Genomic DNA, 27936 nt, shown 5'->3' with positions numbered 1-27936 from the left:
CATCCGGCGGGATTTCAAATCGGGTTACGACGCCGTCGCGTTGAGACACGCGACCATTATCCACGCGTACGCGCACGCGACCCAGTCGGGGATAGACACTAATTAGTTTTGATTTGTGCCGCTTGTAATTGCTAATTTTTGTACTAAAAATTATAGAGACGCGCATTTTGCAACTCGTGTAGCGTTTAACGATAATTAAAATTTAAATTTTGAGCGAAAATTCTATTTAAATTAATTGCACGGTGGACCATTAAATCTAATTAACATATAGTTGGCGGAAATTACTGGTGGAGGGGCGGGTTTCTCGTTAATTTGTTTATATTTCGACGAATCGACTTTTGTTTATAGTACTTAGCTCCAAATCTTACGCCATTATATTGTAGCGGAAGTAAATGAACCAAAGATTTAAATCGAGTGTTTTTTAAAAAATGGATTTAAATCACTTTAAAATTTAATAATATTCCAATAGAGTAATATCATTCTGTAGATATAATTACGGCTGACATTTTATGGTAAAAAACCCGAGTGACGTTGCTTTGATGTCGCAAGAATAATAATAATTATTAATTATTAAATAAATACCTAAATTTTAATAAAATTTATGTTGATTATATAACATATAGAAGCAAAGATTTCATCAATTAGGATGGACATAGTTGTTAAAAATCAATAAATTAAAAAATCGATTGATTTTAAATTGAATAAGAATGTTTTTAGGAATAATTTGCTATTATATTTTGAACTTTCAGTGGAGCCTTGTTTCAACTTTTGCAAAGGCCTAATTATGAGCTTAATCTGAAATATCTTGTTTAATTATTGTCATTCAATATTAGGTTTAGTGTTTCCCAGTTATTTGAAAATATTTGATGTAACTCTGCTACTTCGAGTAACCCGATCTGTTGATTTGCAATAATCAATGCAGAGGTTTTAAACTTTGGTAACTGGAGAAGACTCGTATATTTTAATCCCACCCCAAAATAATAATATTATAAAGCTTCTAGTTTCAGCCCTTTAATGCCCCCTCCGCGGAGACGTCCCTTATCGGGATTCATTTCCCCCGGGATCTCACTGAGAAAAGTATAATTTTCTCGACAGAGAAGTTTTAGAAACCTTCTCACCGAAACAAGTTTTTGGCGGCGTAACAGCTGCCCGCAAAATCTTCGTTTAGTGGGAAAAATTACCGACAACATCGTGCCATATTTAATTATCATATTATTCAAAAATAAATGAAACTATTTATTATTCATTTACTCCTGATTATAATCGCTCAAAACCCTTTACCCTAGAAATGTTAGCTCAACTCAATAAAACATTCTTCTTTAAATAATGATAGTAAATCTGGCATAGTGCTCGGAATTGTTTATTCATTATCCACAAATTTTCCGATGTATTTAAAAAACGTTGGTAAAAAGAATATCATTTTAACTTATTTAATTATGTTTTTTACGCAACCAAGCATTTATTTGAATAAAAGTGGTATTTATTTAAATAATTGTTTGTTTTATTTAAATAATAGGCTTATTCACTTTCGATTATTTAAACATTTTACAATTTTTATTCAACTATTTGTTATTTAAATAAATATTATTTAAATAGCGCCGAGCTTATTTTATTCATGGATAAAAATTAATCTGGCAACTAGTCCAACTGTATCAGTAGATTGAAATACGCCCACTTTTAGGCTGGCAATCTAACGGCTCAAATTGGTACTTTAAATAATCTACTAAACTTAATGCGCATAGTATATATTTACTAGATAAATCAATCTAAGCGATTTGAGAGCTCTCTGAGAGTGGAAAGCGCAATTCGACATAAATAATTCCAGTCCCAATTTTAATTTGCACGCAAACAAAAAGAGAGCGATAGAATAATATATAATGAAAAGATTCGTACGAGGGATATAGCTCGTCGTCTCGGGAAATTTAAATATTAAATTGAGAGCGTTATATCTTCGCAAACAAACGTAATTTAATTTACGAGGAAAAAAGTAGAGTGAGCGGGGGTATGCGTTTCTATATAAGAAAAAAAAACATCGCACATTCCCTTTGATAACCACTCTCATTTTTGTTTCTAAAAGAGGCAAAAATTTCATTAGGACTTTCGGCGTATTGTTTGTCCGTTACTTTTCTGTTTGTGGGGGATCCTCCAAATCGTGATAGGAAAGAGTGATTATTTCGTTCACCCTGTAACGGGGAAAGTATCGGGATGCCGATGGATAATCTTATAAAAGCAGACTGTACCCCGTTTCGGTGGGTTTCGCCTGAGTGTTAAGTGGTGGTTCTTTTTATCTCGAGTAAATGTGTAACCAGAAGCGTGATCATGTTCCGGTAGAAATAGATTTCCGTGTTTGTAGAAGCCTTTTATTGGTACAGTCAACGCGTGTCGTAGGCTTCTTTAATTGACCTATTCTGGGAAGGCGAGTGACGTCACCGACTCTACGAAGGGAAAGAAACTTTCTTTTGTCCCCAGGCTGGATGTGCCATTTCGTTTCTTTTCTTCTCCGATGACGCTAAAGGCCGGTTCCTTTTCAATTAGATAAACAGTTACGCCATCTATCTGACAAATTTCCAGTATAATCGAAGTATAGAAAATAGTTCAAAATCAGGGTTCGTACGGAACATGGATAAGTTATTGATTTCCAATTTGGTGAAAAAAGTCAGGGATTTAAATAATATCAAAAAAGTCAGGGATAATCAGGGATTTAAATAATATCGTAAAAAGTCAGGGATAATCAGGGATTTAAATAATATCGTAAAAAGTCAGGGATAATCAGGGATTTAAATAATATCGTCAAAAGTCAGGGATAAGTCAGGGATTTAAATAATATCGTAAAAAGTCAGGGATAAGTCAGGGATTTAAATAATATCGTAAAACGTCAGGGATAATCAGGGATTTAAATAATATCGTAAAAAGTCAGGGATTTAAATAATATCGTAAAAAGTCAGGGATAAGTCAGGGATTTAAATAATATGGTAAAAATTCAGGGATAAGTCAGGGATTTAAATAATATCGAAAAAAGTCAGGGATAAGTCAGGGATTTAAATAATATCGTAAAAAGTCCGGGATTTAAATAATATTGAAAAAAGTCAGGGATAAGTCAGGGATTTTAATAATATCGAAAAGGCAGGGATACGTCAGGTATTTAAATAATATCAAAAAAGTCAGGGATAAGTCAGGGATTTTAATAGTAAAAAAACTAGGAAAACAGAGGAAAATGACGTAATTTCTCTCGGGCGCTCATGGCTGGCACCTTTTCCCAAGAGACGCTCTCAGTATGCTGTTATTAAATATACTCCTTTTAAGAATATAACGAAATTCTTCTCGAAGCAGAGCGGAAAAAATATACTTTGTGATGATTTGGGGAGTAATGGAAGTGGCAATGAAAGTGCCGAATCATTGCCGCCTTTATCTGAATAATTCATTGACGCTCAACTAAACTATATTAAAATGATTTTTTTTTGAGGTGAGGAGAAATTTTTTCATCCAGTTGATCGTTCTAGGCGCGCCCTTCCCGGAAACATAAGTCGAGCAAATGAGCCCTACAGAGCGTATCAGACGAGAAATAACCGGGCTCTGTTATTGATTATTAACTCACCAGGATATCTCCAAGTTCTTCCCTTCACTCGCCCCCCCCCCCCCCTTTTACGATTATAAATTAACCTCTGATATAAGCGAGAGTGAAAGGGTATCTTGTGAATATTCTATCAGTTGCTAGTCGGTCCAATCGGGAAACTTGGACAAGTTCTCATTTGAAACATATAATGTTTGTTTCAAAGTTCATTTTTGTTTACGTAATATTTCTAAGATAAAGCTACTAAATGATAGATTAATTTACCCAAATGAATAAATAATGAAATCCTCTAAATGGCAAATACTGGTTACATTTTAGGATCACAACCGCCATCTTACGGATTTGGTTGAAAATAACGTTCGTATTAAACGTTCGTTGCCCCACAGTAAGACCTATCTAAAGTAAAGAAGCCCTTTCGTCGAATTTTTCTCGTTAAAAGTCCATTTAAAAACTGCTTTGACAAGGCAATGATGCTCGCGATTTCATTTATCAAAAAATGAAAGATTATTTCCTTAAAATAAATTTTCGATCTGTGCAGTCACATATCATTTTAATAAAATACAAAGTAACTTCACGGATGCAAATGCCAACTATTAAATACGTCTAAAATTTCAACATGCCGGTACATAACAACTATGTACATATACATATGTCTACATAAATACATATGCATTTATGTATATATGTATATATTCATGTATATATATATATATATATATATATATATATATATATATATATATATCTCTCTCTCTCTCTCTCTCTCTCTCTCTCTCTCTCTCTCTCTCTCTCTCTATTTGGTTATGAGATTCCCAACTTCTTAGATTAAACCTTAGCCGGTTACAGTCTGGCACGAAACTACTACTTGGAAAACGACTATTCAGTGACTCAACTAGCATGAACTGTATCAACAAAGAGGGCTGGGTTGTATCAAGGTCAAGGCTGGAAAGTCAACCCTAAGGGGAGGCGCGTGATCGATAATCGCGAGTGGAATATCAATTCGATTACACTCTGACATATACGATATTTATAAGAGCCTAGTTAACCGCTGGGTTAAAAGGTAATAAAATAGATCGGCCCAAGGGTTGAAGGTCAGCGAGTTCCCTTACTAAATTTGGAGAAATCAGGGTTGCTCAGTATCCATAGCGACGCGATGTAAACAAAACATCCTCCCTGGTAACCGTCATATTCCGGGAAAAGATTTCGTATCAAGGACAGACACTTTTGATAGTAGTTTCGGATGAATATTTTTCGAGTATGAAGAATAATATAAAGCGACTCATTTGCAACTAGATTAATCAAGGGGTTTGCCTCTTCTGACTACCGATCATTATTGTTCAAGATCGCGTGAGCTGAAATCACGCGATGGAGTTAATAGTTTTCCCTGATTACTAATTGTCCCTCGGTGGAAGAAAAATAAACATTGTTCCAATGGGCGCGAAAATGTCCACATATGGTTACGTTTATTTGACGAAATTGACAGATAGAGTGCGAAAATGGTACTTGGAGCTCCTAACGTTTAAGTGGCTCTGTCCAAGCCACCTTGAATTCATAATACAAGCTTACATTAGCGGTATACGCTTTAATTTGCATTTAATTTAATCAACGAAAGTAAATAATTTACATGTACCCAGAAATTTCAATCTTAAAAATACCGAACATATTTTTTAAATAGTGAGCACTTTAGGGCGGGCAGGTATTACGTTGACATTTTTTTTAAATTTTATTATTAACATAAGTAATCTACTAAAAATAGTATGACAGTATGACACGCCCTATTGAACCAACGCTAATATTTCTGCTAATAGTCCGCTAACATAATATAAGTTAAGATCCAACACAAATATTTCTTCTAATGGAATGTAATAATAATAATAATCAGCTGGCTAATACCCAAGGCACCACCTTAAGCCCAAGTCATCTAGCGACTTTGACCAATGATCCTTATAAATCATAACGTTGCTAATGTTATTACTAAAGACATAAGTAAAATAAAAACAATAAGTATGACAATTAACGAGATTTACAACCAAACTGATTTTCGTAGTTATTGCGTAATCAAGATGTTTTATCAGCACAGAACTCTCTAGTGTCTAAAATATGAGAAACTTCCGCTAATCCGAAATATCTGGTTTCCGATAGATAAGCTGAACATTAGGCTAAAATGATAAAAATTGAAAACGTTTTTCTCGGCGCCACGGCGGCCACGAGCTCATGTTGTTTTATCACGCGTGATTCGCACGCGGGCTTCAAAACAAAGCCAAAGCCCCTCGCGACTCCAGAATTGCAGAACGTGCTCTCCGATATTAGACTTAAATTTTATCAAAACATAGTCATCCGAAACGGTAAGTCGCGAGTCCAAGTCACAGCTTAAAGAGAGTATCAGTGCCGAAAAAAGGTTCGGTTAGAAAATTAGCATTAAAGCAATAGGAAGTGTCATACTTATTGTTATTATGTTACTTATGCTAAAGAGTATTGTAAATATTTAATTAATCAGATTTCACAATCATTTAAATTAAAAAAGGTACATTCCATCAGTGCCAAATAACACAATGGGAAATAAATTTGAATCGTGTTTACCAATGATTTTTTCCCAAAGCTAACTCGTAATGCAACGATCCTCATCCCCAAAATAAATTCCGAGAGAATAACCCCATCTAGGACTTCTCTCGATAACGCAAAAGCGGAATTAATTAAAGCCGCCGCTTTCTTTAATACATAAATATCAAGAGGAGAGCAAACCCGGTGTCTGCAAAATGCAAAACCTCAAACGCGGAGGTAAATAATAATTACTTAATTAAAATAGTTCGCTGTTGTCCGGCACGAAAGCCGCCCAAATACGAACCAAATCCTCGGCAAAACTCGTTCATTTTCATTTCGTAAAATTTGAATCTTACGGGAATAGACTGGTTTGGTCTAAGCAAACAGCGCCGGTCTGGGATGGGGGAAAAGCCGAAGTGTAGTTGGATTTGTCGACACGAAGGTCCGAACAGCCTTTGGTCCCGAAAGCTAATTAACTGGGCGACCATAAAGATACGTGGTCCGTTGTGCCCGGAAATTGTCCGGGCTCGCGTGGCGCATTAGTGGCGAAAGAGAAAATACCAGAAGACCAAACGAACGAAAATTTTGATAAATGATGATTGGTAGCGGGTCGGAGTTTTGTCTGTCGTTTACTTCATCAGGCCGCTCGCCTAATTACGCCATCTAACGGAAGAGCTACGGACAAAACCAGGAAGGCGTTTTGTATTTATTAAGACAATGTCCCTTCTGTCTTTATTTTTTTACCACCCTCTCGCGATGATGTACGAAAGCAAAGCCGCCGAGTGTTGAAAACCATCGCGCTAATGCGCTTTCAATTAGCGGTTAATTAGGAACGAGTGCATTTATTATGTTTTATCTTCTTTTTGCAAGTCTTAGAAACTAAGTTAGCGAGGTTGTTACGAAGAAAGAAACAAAAAAATGAAATTATTCGTCATTTTGCCAAATCAACTATTTGAAACAATGTTAGCTTAATTATACGTATTTCCATAAGTCACGTATTATCTTACTTATGGTTGTACTAAATAAACAAGGGATAAACTAAAGTATTATCAGAAACCCCTTTAAAATCGATATTTAAACAATTTATAACAATACTATAATTTCCTTTTATTTCCACAAAGCCAATCAATTAAAATTATACCACTCGCGCCAATTAAAACCGATTTATCCCTTCCTAGAATCGATTTTGCTTAATCGATTTCCCTTAAAAATACGATCTATTAGCTTAAAAAAACTGCTACAGTATAGCTTCATCCGAAATTAAATAATGGATTAATAAGAAATGGGGGTCCGTCCGCGAAAAACGATTCCTTCTGTTAGCTCGTACCTCTTGTACGTACCTCTCGTGTCTCACCTAGAAGCCTAATATAATAGCATTCGTACTCGCGCATATAAATTGAGAAATTAAATCCGTAATCCCAGACCCTTTTCTTCCTTCCTAAGCCAGTTCGCATTTCTAATATACAGCATTTTTTTTTCTCTTTTCTTCCCCTCGTATTTTCTTTGGGACGACACAGTCGGAGGAGGATTACAGGCCTTTTCCGAAGACGAAAACTACGAAGGTAAGTTAAATAAAAAAATCTTTAAATTTCTTTCTTTCCTCCGCTTTGGAATTAAGGACATAATTAATGGTGGTAGTTAAAAGCTAAGTAGCTTCCGAAAAAGGCGCGCGAGAGGATTACCTACAAAGCTTCGGCTCAAGCTTTCCTTATCACTGGCCCAATTTTACGACAAAAAGGGGATCTTAAGACGAAGGTATACTAGCTAGCTGCCTTCAAAGTGTTACGATATCGCGACTCCGTAGATAAGTCAGATATAATGCTATTGATATTGGGCCCAGTTTCGTGAAAAATAACGGTTTTTGGAGAATCGCCAATATAGGTTCGTTAATGCGACACCTTTTATCAAGACAGAAAATGGTAGATAGTAGGCGGGGGCATGGCAACTCAAGCCCTGGAGTCCTATGGGTCAGAGCCCACAGCATTCTATTATCAAAATTGAAAACCAAAAACAGTTAAGATTGAATATTTTATTGTGTTTAAATTTTTTAGATAGATTTCAGGTGAAAATTAGCACAAAGATAGAATTGAGTTTTGAAAATTTGAAGTATAACTTGTTAGAAGTTTAAAGGGCCACACTGGCGTTTGAATTTGACCTGTTTCACGCGCTAGTTTCCAGAATTTAGATTGGTCGTATTTGTTACCACGTGCTAAATTCGGGCCGAATTTTTCAAACGCCAGTGTGGCCCTTTAAAGCAAGGGGCAGTTCCTGTCTAGTTGCATTTGATCGCGCTAGAAGTCGTTAGCGTTTTAAACAAAACAAGTTGATTGGCTTTTCGAAATCACGTGATTATTAACTTAATAAACACGTGATTTCGGGAAGCTAATAGATGGCAGACAACCCTACTTTCACCTTAAGCCCCCGGAAAGTGCTACCATCTAGAAGCATTTTTTAAAAAAAATTTAAACTTTTTTTTTTGCTTTAAGACCAACTTCTACGTACTTCATCAAATTTAAAATTTTCTCGTATATTGTGAACTTGAAATTCGCTTTAATAAAAATTGAAACCATCAAAAGGTTTGAGGGGGGGGGGGAATCACGGAAATTGACATTTTGCTAACTTGAAAGTCTTGTTTATAAACTGTCCAAAGGTTTTAGTAGACAGGATCATAAACATTCGAAACTAGGAAACTCATTTCGATACTATTCTCACAAACGGAATACGAATAACAACATTCCAATACTATGACTACTTAAAAATATCAGATAAAATTACCCACGCCCACTAACCCCTACAATGTGGGAACTTTACCGGAAAACTAGAAACGTTTAAATCATAATTAAATAGGCGAGGTGGGTAATTCGCTCTCCGATTCACAAAAAAAAATTCGGTTCATCTTCAAAATATTTCCCAAAAAGTTGAAAGGCTGGTTCCCATTATTAGATCACAACATTTTCCCACCGATATATTTCACAGAAACAACGAGAGTGAATTAAAAAAGGTTCTCTGGCGTACATCTGTTATTACTTAATTGACGGTGCCTCATCGTTTTCATCATTATAAAAAGGGGGTTAGGGAGGGAATAAAAACCGTTCTGGAATACTTTAAAAAAAAATCAGGTTCTATTTAATAACGTAGTGTGACGCGAAGGGGCTCTGAGATGAAAACATTACTCTAGTGAACTCCGAACGAAAGAACACTGATGATCGCCCAGTCTGACTATAATATATTTTAGTTGTTCTACCAGTTTGTATAAATGGTACTTTGCTCTTTGGCGTATACGTGTTTAGGCGACTCGGCGGGGTGCTCCTCGCTCTTTTCAAACTCGAAAACGTTCACACGCTCTATACTCGTACGCTTCACTCCGAAAGAGTCAAAGTTTAAAGAACCCTATAACTTTCGCCATTAAAGAAAAGCAGTACCGTCTCGGAATTAGCCATAAATCTATTAAGCCATAAACACCGAACTTGGATATTATGGAAATGTCAGACGTGCCAACATTTATCTCGGCGTGTTTTTAAAACAGCTATTAATTAAGTAATCCGTGATGTCGTTAACTATTTGCGCGCGTAATAAGAGAGTTTCGCTAATATTTGACGCGTGACCCATTCGCCATAAAAGCGGACAAAGATGGTACTTTGACGTCATACCTATAAGCGATGACGTCAGTTTACACTTCCCTAACAAAATAATAACACTAACAGTCTTAAGTAATTTTCTGTCAAATAAATCGAAGAAAACGTTGTTTACAAAATCGTTAATTTTCAGTTCTATCGAAGTAATTATCTATTATTCTTGAGCAGCGCGTCTGAGAATACTAGGAATTAAGTTTAATTTAAAGGTGTAATCTTATACGGACCAGCCTTAAACGAAATGGGATATTCTAATTAGCGCTAGCTAAAATACAAGTCAGTTAACCACTGCCGAAAACTCCCTGCACCGATTACAGACATCCGCCTCTCGTTAAACAGGGTTCGTACACGACCTGGAAAACCTGGAAAAGTCAGGGAATTCGAAAATGTTTCCAAAAGGTCCGGGAATTTTAAGAGGTTTCCCAAAGGTCAGGGAAATGTCAGGGAATTTTAAAAGGTTTCCAAAGGGTCAGGGAAAAGACAGGGAATTTTAAAAGGTTTCCAAAAGGTCAGGGAAAAGACAGGGAATTTGGAGATTATTCCAAAATGTCAGGGAAAAGTCAAGGAATTTGAAAATGGTCCCAAAAATTAAGGGAATTTTAAAATGACCCCAAAAAAATCAGGCAAATAAATTTTTGAAAGAAAATATTTTTCAAGATTTTTACCTCAAACCATTCATTTACTCTACAAAAATGGTCAGGGAAAATTTGGCAATTTGGTCAGGGAAAACCTGGGAATGTCAGGGAATTTAAATCCGGAAATTTTGTACGATCCCTGTTAAAATATCTCGGCGAAACGTTAATCTCACGGAACAACATTATTTGAAAGTGGCGTTAGAATCGGCTTTAACTCCGGGAAAATTATGAATTACGCCAATTATAGGCAAAACTAATAACGTCTCTAACAAATTATGCGTTAACGAAAAACAGCAAACCCCCACGCGAAATACGAAGATGACGAAGTCATTTTTAACTCTTAAAAATTATGGGTGTCTACCCGAAAAAAGTACCTTTCCGATTTTCTTCAAAAGAATTACGCCACGTAGGTAACTTTGGGCCGTCGCGCCGAACCCTCATGCCTCGAAATGAACAAAAAAGCAGACGTTACTGCCCTTCTTAAAGGCCGCGTAGGCTCCGATGTCTTGGAAATCTACTTGGCCGCGGTTTCCGCCTTTATTAGTTAAATTCGTCACAGGAGGACAACCCATCCTAGACTCCCCTTTCCTGTTAGGGAGGTCTCGCCTTCCATTGTTACGTCACGGTTACGTCAACTTAAGGTGTCATTGGCGTCGGGAATATGATGGAATTCTTCTTCCTTTCGAGCCCCTATTCACGGAGTTCATGTATCATTAGCACCTGACACGCCGCTAAAGAAATGACAAGCCGGGGGGGGGGGGGGGGGGGATTTCTTATGGCTCATTATATATTACGGTTCCGTAAAGTTAAGAAACTTTCGCTTTTTCGAAACGAATTTTTCGGGGTAATGTCGTTTCCACCCTATCATCAGTGGCATTTTTAGGGGCACTTTTTCGTAGGAGGAATTCCTAGCGTTTTTCAACAAAAAACGGAAATTTTCTCTGCTCCACCCCTACGAACAATATCCTTTTCTTACAAAAACTTCTTTAATATTGAATTTTTTTTATAAACACTTACGTTACCCATTTTTTGTGTCTATTTATTAATAATAGCGAGATTACACCTAACATTGCAAATAGTGCCTGAGAGCACCAACGTAATTTCTAATTAGGCCTTGGACTTAATTAATAAGTCATCTAGAAGACTAGAATAATCGAAATATTCAACGAAAGTTCTAGACGGATTAAAATTAAAGAGACAAAAATATTTCCAGTACCCAAAAGTATTAAAATTAAAAGTTTTCATTTTTATTTCATTAGAAAATAACCATAATTTTCTGCTCGGAAAATAGATTTTAAAAAAATCAAAATAACTTAATGTAAAGCGATTTAGACTAATACTAATAATTTAGATATCAGGTATAAAATTCTCAAAATTCTCTTTAAAATCGCAAAATCATTCTCATATTTAAAAATTCTAACACAAAAACGTCTACATTCTGGTAAATATACCTGCTCTACCTGCATTTATTGCGCGATTATAAATCTCTTTAATATAATATTAATTTCCAGTGAAATTACTGTCAGCTAAAATACATAGAGATTATTTATAATTTTATTATCAAAATCAAGCCTAGGCTATTAAATATGCCAACCTATATAAACACAACGCGGTATGTAATATGTTTTAACATAATGCAAAAAGTTTGAAAATTTTGATAAACTATAATAATGAAGTATGTAAAATGGTTTTTTAAGAGTCCCTTAAAATTAACGCTACTGGAGCGGTTCTTCGGCCTTTCCTCAACGCCGCTAACGCCATCTGTTAATACGCTATTTAATAATAACCGTGTCCGCGCTAATGGAGCGAGAATCTACGGCATATTTTCTCCCGTCAAGACTGAAAAATATACCCGGAGTTTCGTCGTTCCCCGTTTTTAATAAAACTTTTATTCAAATTTGGAAATGTACCGTCAGTTTATAAAACTTCAAAACTTATACCGCATTTTGCGCCATTTATATTTCTCAAAATTAAGTGCTGGTTCAGGATGTGGCTAATATTCTTCAATATTTTAAAGTACTAATACAACATTATAGCAAACTCAACTTAAATATAGGAAATAAATTATTAGGTATTTAAATAATTCAAATTGTAAGGAACAAGTTGACACTGCTATATGCGGAATAATTAATGAGTCGAATTTAATACAATAATATTTGAATAGGAATCATTGGTCAGTATACCGAATTCATTCATAAGGGGGAGCCACTTGCTGACATTATAATTAATGAACGCGAATTTGATGCACCTGCTTTATGTACACGGAATAGATTTATTAAACATGTTTCCCACTAAATATTTATTTAATACATATTAGTTTTAAGGAAATGTTTTAAATCTCCGCAAAGTAGTTGGCTTTTAGAAGTGCGTATTCTTTCATAAATATACCAGGTAAGATAATTTTAAAATTTAATTAAAATTCTTCGATCAACCATGATTAAATCAAAACCTCTATATTGCGACAGAATTGATATATAATATTTAAGACCGATAATTATTATACATTACATAGTCTTATTTTTAATAAATTTTTGCGTTTTTATGATTCATGATTTCTATATATTATAAGTTTTTTTAATTATAATTTACAAATTTCTCAAATTTAAAAAAAAAATGAAAACAAAGTCTTTTTTTCATAATTTTCCAAAATAAAAAAGGCACTTTATTGACACTTTTTGAGTTCGGATATTTTGATATTTTAAATACCGTATAATTCAATCCAACTGACCGAACGAAAACAAAGAAAAAGATAAAAGTAAAGATAATGTATTAGAAATCGATGAGTTAAAGTACGTCATTCGTTTGAGGGGTGTCTTCACCCCCTTCTACGATTAACGATATGGCGATGTCCCGTTAATCTCATCGATAATTTTGCTCCTATACGTTCTGGTAGTATTTGAAATGCAATTGTGGGCAATCGGAGCCTCCGACTGATTCCCCATCGATTGGCAATCACTCAATATTCGTGGCAAAAGGGGAACCGTCCTTTGGCTAACCCGTTATGATCGTTATTTCCCAGGAAGACGAGACGGCGGAGAAAAATCCGCTTTTTTCCCCGCGAACAAGCTGCAGTTTCATAAATATTTATGCATTCTTTCCCCCCTTGACCTCCAGGATAAATATATTTTTTTCGCCCCGATTTAAAAACCGATATTGATATGTCGTAATAAATATCGAAGACGCGTACAGGGTGTTTACTTTTATTGTGATATAGATTTATTCTTTGGATCATAATGTACATTTGACGGTTACAGGTTAAGATTTAAGGAGGCCATATATGCTCCACAAATGGATTTATATTCGCAAAAATGAGTGATACATTTAAATTTGCTATAAATTAAATTTCACAAAAACTTATAATAAATTTAAATTTACAAAACTTATAATAAATTTAAATTTACAAAACTTATAATAAATTTAAATTTACAAAAACTACTAAAAAATTTAAATTTACAAAACTTATAATAAATTTAAATTTACAAAAACTACTAATAAATTTAAATTCACCAAAACTTCTAATAAGTTTAATTTTACAAAAACTTCTAATAAGTTTAGTTTTACAAAAACTTCTAATAAGTTTAATTTTACAAAAACTTCTAATAAGTTTAATTTTACAAAAACTTCTAATAAGTTTAGTTTTACAAAAACTTCTAATAAGTTTAATTTTACAAAAACTTCTAATAAGTTTAATTTTACAAAAACTACTAATAAATTAAAATTTATAAAAACCATAATAAAATTTAATTTTTAAAAACTACTATTTAATTAAAATTTATAAAAACTACTATTAAATTAAAATTTATAAAAACTACTATTAAATTAAAATTTATAAAAACCATAAAAAATTAAATTAATAAAAATCATGAAAAATATTTATTTATAAAAACTACATAAAATTTTAATTTATAAAAACTGCATAAAATCTAAATTTCTAAAATCATAAAAAATTTAAATTTCTAAAATCATATAAAATTTAAATTTCTAAAATCATATACAATTTATATTTCTAAAATCATGTAAAATTTAAATTTCTAAAATCATATAAAATTTATATTTCTAAAATCATATAAAATTTATATTTCTAAAATCATGTAAAATTTATATTTCTAAAATCATATAAAAATTAAATTTCTAAAATCATATAAAATCTAATTTTCTAAAATCATATAAAATCTAAATTTCTAAAATCATATAAAATCTAAGTTTCTAAAATCATATAAAATTTATATTTCTAAAATCATGTAAAATTTAGATTTGTAAATCATATAAAATTTATATTTCTAAAATCATGTAAAATTTAGATTTGTAAATCATATAAAATTTATATTTCTAAAATCATGTAAAATTTAGATTTGTAAATCATAAAAAATGTATATTTCTATAAACAACAATGTATACAACAAATTTAACGGTATGACGACACATATTTTGAAGAAAATGATACTAGCCATATTAAATTCCACCAGTTTTCTGATGAATGATCAATATCCTAATTCAAGCTAATCACCCTATCTAAACCGATAAAATAATACGAAACTATATTGAGTTAATAAATTATATCTAATAATGATATTATAACAAGAATGTAATGAAGTTTTGCGAAAGTTCTAAATGAAATTATACCATCAAATTTCGGGCTACACATACGGGAGACGCGGATAATCAATATAACTCTAGTTGTTATTATAGCGAGCCAATTATTACGTGTATTTCATTGGAAGGGGATAAATATGCAGCTCATTTATCATCGTTACATAATTAAGGCATTCGATTTCGGCTGATGCTGCTCGCAAATAGGAAAGTTAGTCTCGCTTACTCTATTTTAGCGCAAAATTTTACGTTAATAGAATTTTAGAAATGACTAAACTTCCTACCGAATTCAATCCTATAACTTTACAGAGAAGCTACACTCACACTTAATATTAAGATTTTGGATTAATAATAGAAACTTAAAGGGTTTATTTTGGCAAGGAATAGGGATTACGTTTAAACGAAATTTGGAATATATTACATCCACTGATATACGAAAAATGAAATATCATGATTAAAATAATTAGTCGAAAATGAAATTACCATTGCAAAATATTTCTATAGACTTTCTATAAATTAATTTATATATAAGAAGAGTAAGGTTTTCTATACCGTTTAGTGTTCTATAAACATATAAAAAGAAAATTCATCAACATTTCTGTAAAATCTATAGAAATTTGGGTTTTTCTTCAAGAATTCGGGGAAAAAACTAGAAATTGCTATAGAATTCTGATTAAATTGCTATAGAATTCTGATTAATTGCTATAGAATTCTAATTAATTTCTATGGAATTCCAAATAAATTTCTATGGAATTTTCAAAATCTTTCTATAGAATTCCGAATAAATTTCTATGAAATTCCGAATAATTTTCTATGGAATTTTCAAATATGTCTATAGAATTTTTATTGACTTTTTTTCATAGATGAATTTTTCAAAACCCCAAATGAAATAAATTCGCAACAGGGACAACCTATACTATAACGGGACTATTAAATATATATATATATATATCTCTCTCTCTCATATATATATACGTGATTACGCCTTCAAATTTGATTTCACTCACGAACATTATTTCATCTGGCTTAGAACCAGCTTTGTTTTTGGTTCTCATTTGAAAGACGGTATAAATTCTGAACATTTCCCAGAAACAGAAGCGCTCCAAAGAAAAGATACGAGAAGAAGCTGAAAGGATCGTTTCCGTAATGATACTAAGAAGCGCGTCTGACGTTAGCACCTGGCAAAGGCGAATTTACACTAACGGTACATGTCCGAAACAATAATGCGGGGGTTCAAAGGGCAGCCGATATAACATCAAATACAGGATACTCTAAGCATCGGCCAAAAGAGAGCCAGAAGAAGAAAGATATAAAGCGAAAGAAGCGTCGAAGTTGGCCATTTTTCGATAATACCGTTTCGCGCCATTCGTTCTCTCTCTATCAAAGTTGGCCCCTTCGGTATATTTCCTCCACTCTCCCATCTCGGCGAAGCGAGCTTTATACTTTATTTTGATATCGCCGCACCGAGAGAAAGCCAAGATTTGTAAGGTAGAAGGCGAACCGATGCCAACCCAGCCAGACCCGAATCGATGGTTCTCGTGAAAGGCGGCGAGGAAGTCTAGTCTGCGCGGTAAAAGGGAAAGGCTCGACAACAATCGAGGACGCAAAATCTATACTTCGCGATTCTTTTCGCCACCACCAAAAGCCGTAATAGTGTTGAATAGAAACAAATTGGCGGCCGAGTTGGCGGCGGTTGGCGGCTACCATGAAATTGGCTGAATGCCCGATAGATACCAAATCGAACGGAGAGCCTATTTTATCCCACCCTTTGCCGCGTTTCAATTTCTCGCAGTTTCTATATCATTCCGTTTTCTTCAAATCGTAAGACTTTCCATTATCAGAAGTTGCAGATAGCTTTGTTTTCCATCGGCGTATTTCGTTTGACCTCGACGCCACTTATTCTTTTAAACACGTTAGCACGTTTTGAAAGAGTTTTGTTTTCGACAATTGAAGTTAATTTGACAATTTATTGAAATTCCAGTTCTTCCTTTAAAAAAATTGCAAGTGTCATCTCGTGGTTGAAATCGGTACAAAAAAAGCTATTTTATTTTAATTATTTGTCGAAAATATGCTCATAATTCTCTCTCTATTTTAGTTCTATTCCAATTCGTTTTTCTTTCTAGCTGACTTCAAATTAAATTAAATAAGAACTCAGCTAGTTTTTGTAATTCCGCGTGTCAAAACTATTCAAATAAAGCTATGACATCGTGACGTAAGAACAACATAAAAACAAGTTCGGCAAGCGCAACTGAATTTGTTAAAAAGAACTATTGTTTCGGATTTTGCAATAATTAAATTAAATTAGAAGTCAGCTAGTTTTTGTAATCCCAAAATCCAATTGTTTCGGATTTTTCAATGACTAAATGAAATGAAATTAGAACTCTGCTAGTTTTTGTAATCCCAAAATCCAATTGTTTTGGATTTTTTCAATGACTAAATGAAATGAAATTAGAACTCTGCTAGTTTTTGTAATCCCAAAATCCAATTGTTTCGGATTTTTCAATGACTAAATGAAATGAAATTAGAAGTCAGCTAGTTTTTGTAATCCCAAAATCCAATTGTTTCGGATTTTTCAATGACTAAATGAAATGAAATTAGAACTCAGCTAGTTTTTGTAATCCCAAAATCCAATTGTTTCGGATTTTTCAATGACTAAATGAAATGAAATTAGAACTCAGCTAGTTTTTAAAATCCCAAAATCCAATTGTTTCGGATTTTGCAATGACTAAACAACTAGTTATATTTAATAAAAAATAAAGATAATCCAACTGTAAAAATAACGCCAAACTATAAACATTGAATTTAAAATCCCACGAAACGAAAAAAATGCAGAAACAACGAAACAAGCAGTAGGGATAAATAAGTTCGCTAAAAGTTTTGAAAAAGTTCCGTAAACAAAACATAGTGGGAAAACTTTTGAATCTAGCGTCGAAAGATCTTAGCCTCGCGAATAAACGAAAGAGAGTAATCCCTTCGGTGAACTATTCCAGACACAATCCCTATTTAAGAAAAAACAATCTGACTGTGTAAGTGTTCGATAGCGCTTCGGTGAGTAACTTCTTGGGTCGTCGCTAAGAGTAAAGCGGATTGAGAACTGAGTGCGGAGCGTGTTTATTTCAAATATTTAAAAGGGAATAGAAAACAATGGGGGGAATATATCAGCCTCTTCCCTCTGACTGCAGCCAGATTATTTTACTGGCTGCCAGAAAGAGAAAACATTCTCTCTTTATTCATTCGCCTTTTGGCAAAAGAGAGAAAGCAGTAAGAGGATGAAGAGAGGACGGTGTCATTCCGAAAACGTTTCCGGAAGGGAAGAAAAAATAGGCGCGCGGATGGAGAAAGAGAAGCCTGTACGCTAAAACCGGGTATAAAGGGGAACTCGGAGAACGAAGGCGACAAAGGCCGCCACGAAAGGGAAAATTGTCAACGAAACCCCGCTGCGTGACACCAACGTAAACAAGCTCGTTGAAAATACCCACATGTTTTCTCTTCTATTTTCTAAACAATTTAAGGATAAAAGTTTGCTGCCTGCTATTTTGAACGAACAAACACTCGCTTTAATTACGCTGAGAAACTAAGAACCTTTTTATTTTCTGAATTACGTGTTTATTAGAGAAAGTTGGTCAATTTTCATTGTTGGCAAGAGCCAGCCAGACTGGATTAAACCACCCTGGTTTAAGCTGGATTTAACCACCAAATAAAATCCATGGTTAAAACCACTTTTTTTTATAAAAAAAATTGAGAAATTAATTAGAAACATTGACAAAACTTAACCTTCACTTTTTGTCGCGAGTAATGAGAGCTAACATATAAGCAATTAGAGTATCTTAAAATTAATTTTGCGCGTGAAAATACGCTGCCATGTTAGGGTATAAAAGCGGGTAAATAAGTCTGCTATACCTCACAATGTAAAGGTACTGTCACGCGCAAAAACGTAATTTTTAAATCGGGAAATTTGAGCAATGAGGGCTTGATATAAGCAATTTGATCATTTTTATTAATAGTTTTAACCGGTTTAAACCACCGGTTACAACCGGTTTTAACCATACTGGATTTTTCATTTTTAAAAAAGCCGGTTTTTTGCCAACCCTGTCAATTTTTAAAAAGCCGGTTTTTTGCCAACCCTGTCAATTTTTAAAAAGCCGGTTTTTTGCCAACCCTGTCAATTTTTAAAAAGCCGGTTTTTTGCCAACCCTGTCAATTTTTAAAAAGCCGGTTTTTTGCCAACCCTGTCAATTTTTAAAAAGCCGGTTTTTTGCCAACCCTGTCAATTTTTAAAAAGCCGGTTTTTTGCCAACCCTGTCAATTTTTAAAAAGCCGGTTTTTTGCCAACCCTGTCAATTTTTAAAAAGCCGGTTTTTTGCCAACCCTGTCAATTTTTAAAAAGCCGGTTTTTTGCCAACCCTGTCAATTTTTAAAAAGCCGGTTTTTTGCCAACCCTGTCAATTTTTAAAAGAACCAACGATTTTCTGACGTTTTTAAAAATGATCTACTAATTAAAGCCTTTAAAAATTTGTTCTACCATCTTTCAACGACAAAATTATTTTAAAATTATAGTTTTTTTTTTGGGAACCTGAAGAAATTTGAAAGTTACATTCGGTATATTCCAAGTTATGAATTTTTTAAATTCAACCAGGAAATGACTTTACTGGGCAACCGAAACTCGGTAAATATATAGAGAAATGGTCAAGCTTGATATCCCAGTCTGTACACTTCGAGATTTTTCCTCGGAGCGCTCCGAACGCGATAGAAAACCACATAAATAGATCTATTTAGGCTTCGAACTAAAACATTTCAAGACAGATCTGTCTTACTACCTTCGCATTTCGAAAACAAACCGTTAGAAAGAGGCTAATATTTCTCAACCCATTAATGAGGAAATTCTAAATATTTACCTTACATTTCGGGAATAAAAATTAGAAATAAATATATCGGATGGCCGAAACTTTGTTGAACTAGGAAGGTAACTTAGCAACGGAAAGAAGAGACTTTTAAGGTAAACAACGCGCCGTTAAACGAGCCAATCTCTTTTATTTCTGTAGTACAACCCTATAGGATCCTGGGCCTATACAAACAAAGTTGATCCCTTACCCATCGAGAAAACCGAGCTATAGCGAAAAGTTATACTCAAAATATTCGCGAACCCTTTTTTCGGTCGACAACCTAGGCTTAGCTTCTCGTATCGGGGCCGCCTCGAATGAATTCAAATATTTGAGCAACGGAAGAGGAATGTTGGGGTGACGTACGTAAGAAAACTGGATTCCTAGATGGCGCCCTTGTGTGTATTGAATTACATTACGGGGGAAGAGAGGGGCGGGGCCAATCCTCTTTTATTAATATAGTGGCGGCGCTGCAGTCTGTCAGAGTACAGACACTGTATATTTACTTTTCGCCTGGTCTTCTTTGATATCCTATATATTGGCAACCAGGGTTCTTTCAGCTCGCGTGGACATGCAAAAAAACAAAATTGCCCCTTGATTATATATATATACATCTATCGGATACGTACATAGCGCCCATTTAGTCGTAGCGAGGAAAGCGAGAAGCGTAAAGATTGGGGAAGAAATTGGTCGGTAGAGGGCGGCTCAAAGGGACGAGATCGTTTCCTTCTATGGTGAATATTTTCGTACATCCAAAGGTCTATTTGTGTAAGTGGCAACGTCGTTTGCCTTTCAGACTTTTTACCTTAAGAAGACTTCGTGGAATTCTTCGTATCCGTTACGACAGAGAGAAGCCGGTGGCTTCAATATTATTCCGGGAAATATTTCAAGATGATCGGTATTAGCGTTTCCTGTTCTAAGGAAATCCATAATCTATATAACTCATAAACGGAAATTCCACATTTATTTAGTCTGTGTAGAAATAAAATACCTCTTAAAATTATTATCACTGGAATAATGCAATAAAGAAATGTGGAAACCCAAGTTCAGTTAAAATCAAGGTATAATACTTGATTAAATTCTTTAAAATAATAACTTATTAAATAAAAATAATGTTAATGCATTACTAATAGGGTTGAGCGAGTACTCGACCAAGTAATTGGAGAATACTCGTCGATTACCGAGTACCAAAAAATTGCATATTCGGGTACCGGATTACTCGAATGAGCTGCTCTCTAAACTCGTCGAGAATTTGTTTTTTCTATCCTCATTGCTTCAAAGTTCGAAGATGGGTTTTTAAAACTTTTTGGGGGCGATAAACGGTACCTACAAAGTTGTGGAAACTGTGGTTCATTTAAATTAAAGGAATATTTTTCAGTATTGAAAGTTACTTGATACTCCTTTTAAATTTAATTTCATAATTTCTGGAATAAAACCAGCTCCTAATTAAGTACTCGATAACCCGACTCGTTAAAAATATTACTCGAGGTTTTTTTTTAGTTATTCGACTCGAATAAGAGAAAATTATCAAATACCAGAAGTAAATGAACCAAAGTTATTGAAATAGCGCTCAGAATCGGAGGGCGTTTTCCTTATGAAAATGATGAAAAAATCGAGTCAAATAAAAGCTAATTTCCATCCCCGTCTTTTGACGTGATAAATTGCACTTGGGAATTGTTGGTATAGCTATTTCTACGTATAAAAACATTTTCATAAAAACAAAAAAAAAATCGTTTTTTTTCCGGCCTAGGAGCGCGCAAAATTTCCAATTCGAGGTAAAAATGTAACTTCATAAGGAAAACGCCTCTAACATGGGGAGTATAGCAGTCTGATAACTTCGGTTCATTTACTTCTGCAAATACTCGATTATTCGACTCGAATACTCGGATGAAAAAAATTTGATACTCGATAACCGACTCGGTGGCCTAAAACCACTAATCGCACAGCCCTAATTACTAAACTTTTACGTCCTATAGTTGATTTACAATGTGAACAAGAGTCGATGGTGCACTGGATTAGTTAACTTAAAATAGCCAATGATATTAAGTTACGAAGTCATCGTCAACAAAAGCGTCTTCCTGTTTAACTTCGGTGAAAAGGGGGCTTAGCTATTCATTCAAATTGAGTTTGGCGTCAAAAATCAAAACGGGCGCGCCTTGAGGCGGTTAGTTTGCATTGAGTGCCGATTGAAAGTGGGCAAAAACCCGTGAAATAACGTACAGCTTACTTCGATAAACACGCATAAACGCGTCAACTCTTTTTTACCTCCATTCAATTCTATTGACCATCCTTATCACAAAAACCCTTGAAACGTAAACATTAAACGAATATTTTCTACGGGTCTTACACCACTACCAAATTTTCTCCATTCAACGGTGCTAAAAACGTTGCTCGGAATTGGCCAAAGCTGCCCGAGGCAGTACAAAAAGTAGATCTTGCCCTTAGTTTTGGAAATTCGAAATAAATCGGTCTTTTTATTATTATTAATGTTATTATTATTATCTGGCCAGATATAGATGGCGCTATATCCTTGAAATCCACCTGTGGCCAATGATACCAGAAAAAAATAAAGCGCCATGTATATTCTCAATATCGAACTATAGAGTGTTGTCGTCTGATACGATTTTGAAAACTTGTAACGTCACAGCTGTAGTGTTAATAGTGGCCGCCATGACAGTTACCGTTTTTTATCAATAGGCAAATTACAATGGTGACGTCGCAGGGTTTCAGACGACAACACTCTATACATCTCTAATATTGTTTGATTTTTCCGTTTAAATATTTAACGAAGGCTTAAATAAAATACCAAAACCAGTTTGGAGGCTAATACTATCAGTGATTAATTTCGTTCCAATTATTTTATTAAATTTATTTGATAACCAGCTAACCAGCTAGGCTAATAATAACCAGCTATAGGCTAATACCCAAGGGATATTATCAGATACTGTGAATTTTTAATAACTTCGCTTTAAAATCATCCCCATCTCGAATTTCCCTATATTTCGAGTATGTTAAATCTAATTTCCCTTTTTCCCTTTCCCAATTTTCGAGGCCTTAATTTCCCTAGAGGTAGGAAATTTGCAAGTGGGATGGTGGAGTGGTTAGCACTTTCGCAAGAGGAGCCGGGTTCGATCCCAGCTTGTGGCAATGGGTGAAAACTCGGAACCACTCTTTCCGCGTAGAGTTTGCAAGTTCTCTCCCTACTGGTTTAAGGGGTTTTCCCGCGAGCTCTTCGGTTTCCCCTTTCCAAAAAAACTTGTAGAGGTTAACGGTAATAGTAAGTGTAGGGAGCTGTTGGCTTGCAGGGCTTGCCTCCACCCTCCTACGCATTGTAACCCGGCCACCTGTTTAAAGGCATTATAAGTCGCTAGATGACTTGGGCCTAAGGTGGTGTCTTGGGTATTAGCCTAGCTGATTATTATTATTATTAATTTGGGTAAAAATGCAGAAATCCAAGAATTTATCTCCCATAGACTTTATGTATGTACAATCCTTCAAATATAAAAATCAAAAATCCCATAGTCGAAAAGGTAAATGTCCGACCTATCGGGGAGATTTCCCTCGATCTGGCATCACTGCCGTCGGCAAACCGCACGCGAGCACAGCCCTTTCACCCGCGGCGTCTCAGTCTCCGAAATTAACAGATGTCGTTCGGCGAGGCGAGGAGGCAATGTTATTTCCACGGCGCGTTTCCGATTCCATAGTTCCGGCGGAACGGAGAGGAAAAGGCGGATCAGTCCCGCGGAAAGAGAGGGCTCTGGATATCCGGGAGCTTTAAAAGTGTAGCCGCTCAAATAACCTTGGCAAGGTCAATCCATGACGATCAAATATCCCCCGCGCTACAACTGTCTCTATCTCCGCTGGCCTCACCTAGGATATATATCTTGGCCGTGCCCCCACAAAAAAGAGAGCTCCTTCGGAATCCCCGCAAGAATGGAAGCACCAGAAAACATCTGCTGCCTTCTCTACCACGCGCGGAGACCCGATGGTCGGCTTACGGGTTGTCACTAAAATGTATCGGATGCTTTGGCGGTTTTGGAGTTCAAGTTCCTCGCGATTCTGTCACCCAAAACAAAATTCGTCATTTTAGAGTACTTCCTATTCCATTATTTTTACAATACCTCGAAGAAATAATTAGTATATTATAATATAACATAATATAATATAATATATAAATAATTTACAAGAGCAGGATATTATACGTTTTCTATGTATTGAAATATATTAAAGGCCTAGGTTTTTTTTCTGCCTGTCCCCCTTTAAATTAACTTAGTGGAGCAAAAATACCATGGTGGTAGGCCAACCGCTGAACATGTTGACCTAATTTAAAGGGGGACAGGCTGAAGAAAACCTAGGCCTTTAAGGAATTACTTTAAAATAAAACAATAGCTTGAATTCAAGTTGGGTTTATCGCCATATTTGGTAGTGAAAACCGTAGAGCTAATTCTAATATTTTTTATTATTCTGTGAGTTTTTTCGAATTTTTAAAATGAATATGGAATTTATATTTAACCTGTTTGTGATCAAAAGTATCTATTGGGGTAAATCATCCATCTAATGTAGTTCAGGGTTGCCACACGTCAGGAAAAACAGGAAAATTCAGGGAATTTAAAAATGGTCCTAAAAAGTCAGGGAATTTTAAGAATTTGTAAAATGTCAGTGAAAAGTCAGCGAATTTTCTCGTGACACTTTTTGAAGGTAATTTTACTCTAGATCTATGACAAATTTTATGATTATAATTTAATTCCTTGAAAGTTTGGCTATTTTTTCAACATTAGAATAACCTTTTTACTGAAATATAAGTCCATTTAAATTTATTAACTTCTGATACAAAAATTAAAAATAAAAATAAAAACTTTAGCCTTAAAAAGTCAAGGAAAATGGTCAGGGAAAACAGGGAATTTTAATCTGAAAATTTTGTGTCAACCCTGTTGGTTTTGCAGACCCCCGTTGATTTTTCTAGACAAAATAAAACTATTAATACCATAAGTAACAAAATAATATAAATATGTCAATTAGGAAAAATTATCACCGAACTGATTTTCAGAGGTATTGCACAATCTAGGTTTAGTTCTCAGCACAGAGCCCCCTAGTGTCTAAATATGCCTAAGGGTAAATAAACTACTATTAACAAGGACGATAACAAGCTACTCACGTCGTCAGTCAGAGCTTGGCGAGAATGTCAGTGTCGAAAAAAAGTTCGGCCAGGAAATTAACATTAAAATAATAGAAATTGTCATACTTTTTCTATTATGTTACTTATGTTTATACTTATCTTTCAAGAAATATATAACATACTTTTGATGTAATCCTTGCTAAAACTTAATATAGTTAAAACTAGTGTTGTAAGTCGGAAAATTTCCCGGAAAATGACCAAAGCCTTTTTTCCGGACAATTTTCCGTATTTTTCCGAAAAAAAAATAAAAAAGTTTTCCTTCCATGATTAGTCTAATATATTGTTTGCAAATTTAAATAAAAGCTACATTTTCGCCTCATTTCTTTCGAATCTAAAAGTTAAACTAAACCTCTAGACTAGCTTAAAAACTGATTAACAATGTAACACTATTAATGTTTTGATAGATAAAAAGTTAAAAACATGAAAAACCCTTAAAAAGTAATTTATGTTTCAATTTTTATTTTTCCGATTTGCGGAAAAGTTTCTGGAAATTTTTCCCCATTTTATTTTTCCGGAAAATTAACAATTCTAGCTAAAACTATAATTTCACGACTTTTTCTTCATCTGAAATGATTCTCTACTTTGGGGGCACACGTTTATCATCCATATACGTTTCCCCTGGAATCGTGACAACGTTGTCAACGGTTTATATCAAAATGTAGCGTAATAAATACCATCCCAGCGCAACCTCAAAATAAGAATATCTCCAGATAACTCGTGAAAAAAATAGTTTCCCCCAACCCTCGTGTATTCATTCCTCACAAACAACTCGCGGTATTGCCAGCCACAAGCGTAGAGTCAACTCTAATCCCGACCAAAACAGCACGAAATATCACACTCACTCGAGAGAGTGACTCTAGAGAAACGCAAAAAATAAGAATAAAAAGTCACGCTTACTTGACAAAACCGAAAAAGGCGGCGGTGGCGTTGATAGAGGGAAAGAGGTGGCCCGAGAGTGAGCTCCTGGCGACGTCTGGTGTCAAGAAAAATAAAGAGTCGCCCTTCTCCCCGAGCTTTTGACGTTGCCCTTCCATATCGACAACACTTCTCTCCATCCACCTCAAGCTGAAAGCGAAATGAGAACGGGATTCGCCTTAAAATTCAACGTTACTCTGATAGACCTCGAGGTGCCTCGCTTCTCTATTTGGATACGTTGTCGGGACCTCATATTTTTTGGCCAAAAAAGAAATAAATAAGAAAAAGAACGGAGGCAGCTGAGGGTCAAACCGAATACGCGGAAAGGGAAAAAAATATATTTCTCTCGACAGCTGGCCCGCGATAGTTTCTTGACCTTAAGGAGCGTCTCCTTTGACCCCCTCCCCCTTCTTTCCATTCTTTCACCGCCCTCTAGCGGTGACCCTCTCCCTCCTAATGGCCAAAGCACCTTTTCAGCGCCCGCTTTTTCTTCTTCCCATCTCCATCTCACTCCTCGCTAATCATACGCCCATTTGCACTCGTAAGTATAACACGCTAGCGAACTGGATGACAGAGCTAGGCGACACAAATTCATCGCATCAACAAAAAATAGAAAAACTTCAATTTCACGAGCTGTAATTCGTAGCATCGCGAGCCCCTTTCAGCTCCTTGAATCCTTGATTAACTCTACAGATTTTCGGTTGGAAAATTTAAAAAAAGGTTATATAAATATTTGTTTTTTAATATTTTATATTTTAGACAATATAGTGAGTTTCGTGAATCGGTGAAGCCATTAATTTAAATTATATAATATAACTAGATACTTAATAGTGGCATTATTTAAAATAATACCACTAGTAAAGTATCCATACCATTTTATTAAAAAAATTTATGAAAAAAAGTTTGCAAGAGCATATCCGAATATGTTTCTTTTCATTTTACGTTATGCATATTTTCTATCACAAATCGAATATCGTTGTTTATTATTTGTTTACACTCGTAATCCCCTGTCTAAAAAAATTACGATCTAGATTCTGAAGTCTGTCGTCCGTGGCGCGGCCAATCAAATAAAATATTATCATTAGTTAGTTAATCGAGAATTTTCTTATTTTTAAATGTTTTTCTGAAAATATTTTTCTAATACCGGTATCGGTTAATGTCGGCTTCGCCGATACCGATATATCGTTGCATCCCTAATTTATTTTTAAAAACTAAATAATTTTAATTATAAGCCTATAATATTTCCACTATCACACAAATAATATTTAAACTATAAATTAGATAATTAGAGAACGATATCCAATAAATTAAATATGATTTTAAAAAAAATTTAGAGTTTACATCAAAGAATTCTCTCTAATTTTAGCTACCCCTCTAAAACGACGCGAAGGGACAACCTCCTACAAGTTAGTGGATTAACCTGTCTAATAAATAGTTTCATATGCAAATATTACATTATTTAAATTAATATTTGGTTCTCTATAATAATATAGTTCAGCTAATTTTAAAATATGATATTAAATTTAAACATTATCATCATAAATCTTTAAGATATTCCGTAGAAAATGTTAAATTATTAATAATAAATAATAAACAAATAAATAATAAATATTAATATTATTATTATTGATCGTATAATATTATAGACTTAAGCTCCAAACCAAATAACACGAGTCAATTAACGAAGTTAACGGTAATAGTGAGTGTAGGGAGCTGTTGGCTCGCGTGGCTCGCGGGGCTTGCCACCACCCTCCTACGCATTGTAACCCGGCCACCAGAATTAAGGCTTCAAAAGTCACTTGATGACTTAGGCCTAGGGTGGTGCCTTGGTTATTAGCCTAGCTGATTATTATTTATTTATTATTTAATAAAAATTGAAACCTCCTTAAGATATACACCAATCGGAGTTCCGAAATACGGGTAAACTATAACCCCCGCAAAAGTCTTGAAATAATTCCACATAAGCCAATTTATTCATTTAATATAATAACTTACG

General features: G+C 34.6%; 1 protein-coding gene across 5 annotated transcripts in view; it reads left to right on the top strand.

The window, feature by feature from the left end:
* The window catches only part of LOC149942877 (uncharacterized), a 206986-nt gene that overhangs the window by 139426 nt on the left and 39624 nt on the right, over nucleotides 1-27936 (top strand). For all 5 annotated transcript variants that reach the window (XM_090177979.1, XM_090177978.1, XM_090177977.1 and 2 more), the window contains one exon: nucleotides 7630-7674. In XM_090177979.1, the coding sequence (XP_090034105.1) occupies nucleotides 7630-7674 (45 nt within the window). The remainder of the gene's footprint in view (nucleotides 1-7629; nucleotides 7675-27936) is intronic.

This window comes from Leiobunum rupestre, chromosome 6, assembly GCF_980474605.1.
Source record: "Leiobunum rupestre chromosome 6, qqLeiRupe1.1.hap1, whole genome shotgun sequence".
Classification (NCBI taxonomy): domain Eukaryota; kingdom Metazoa; phylum Arthropoda; class Arachnida; order Opiliones; family Sclerosomatidae; genus Leiobunum; species Leiobunum rupestre.
This window is presented reverse-complemented; position numbering and strand designations above follow the sequence as displayed.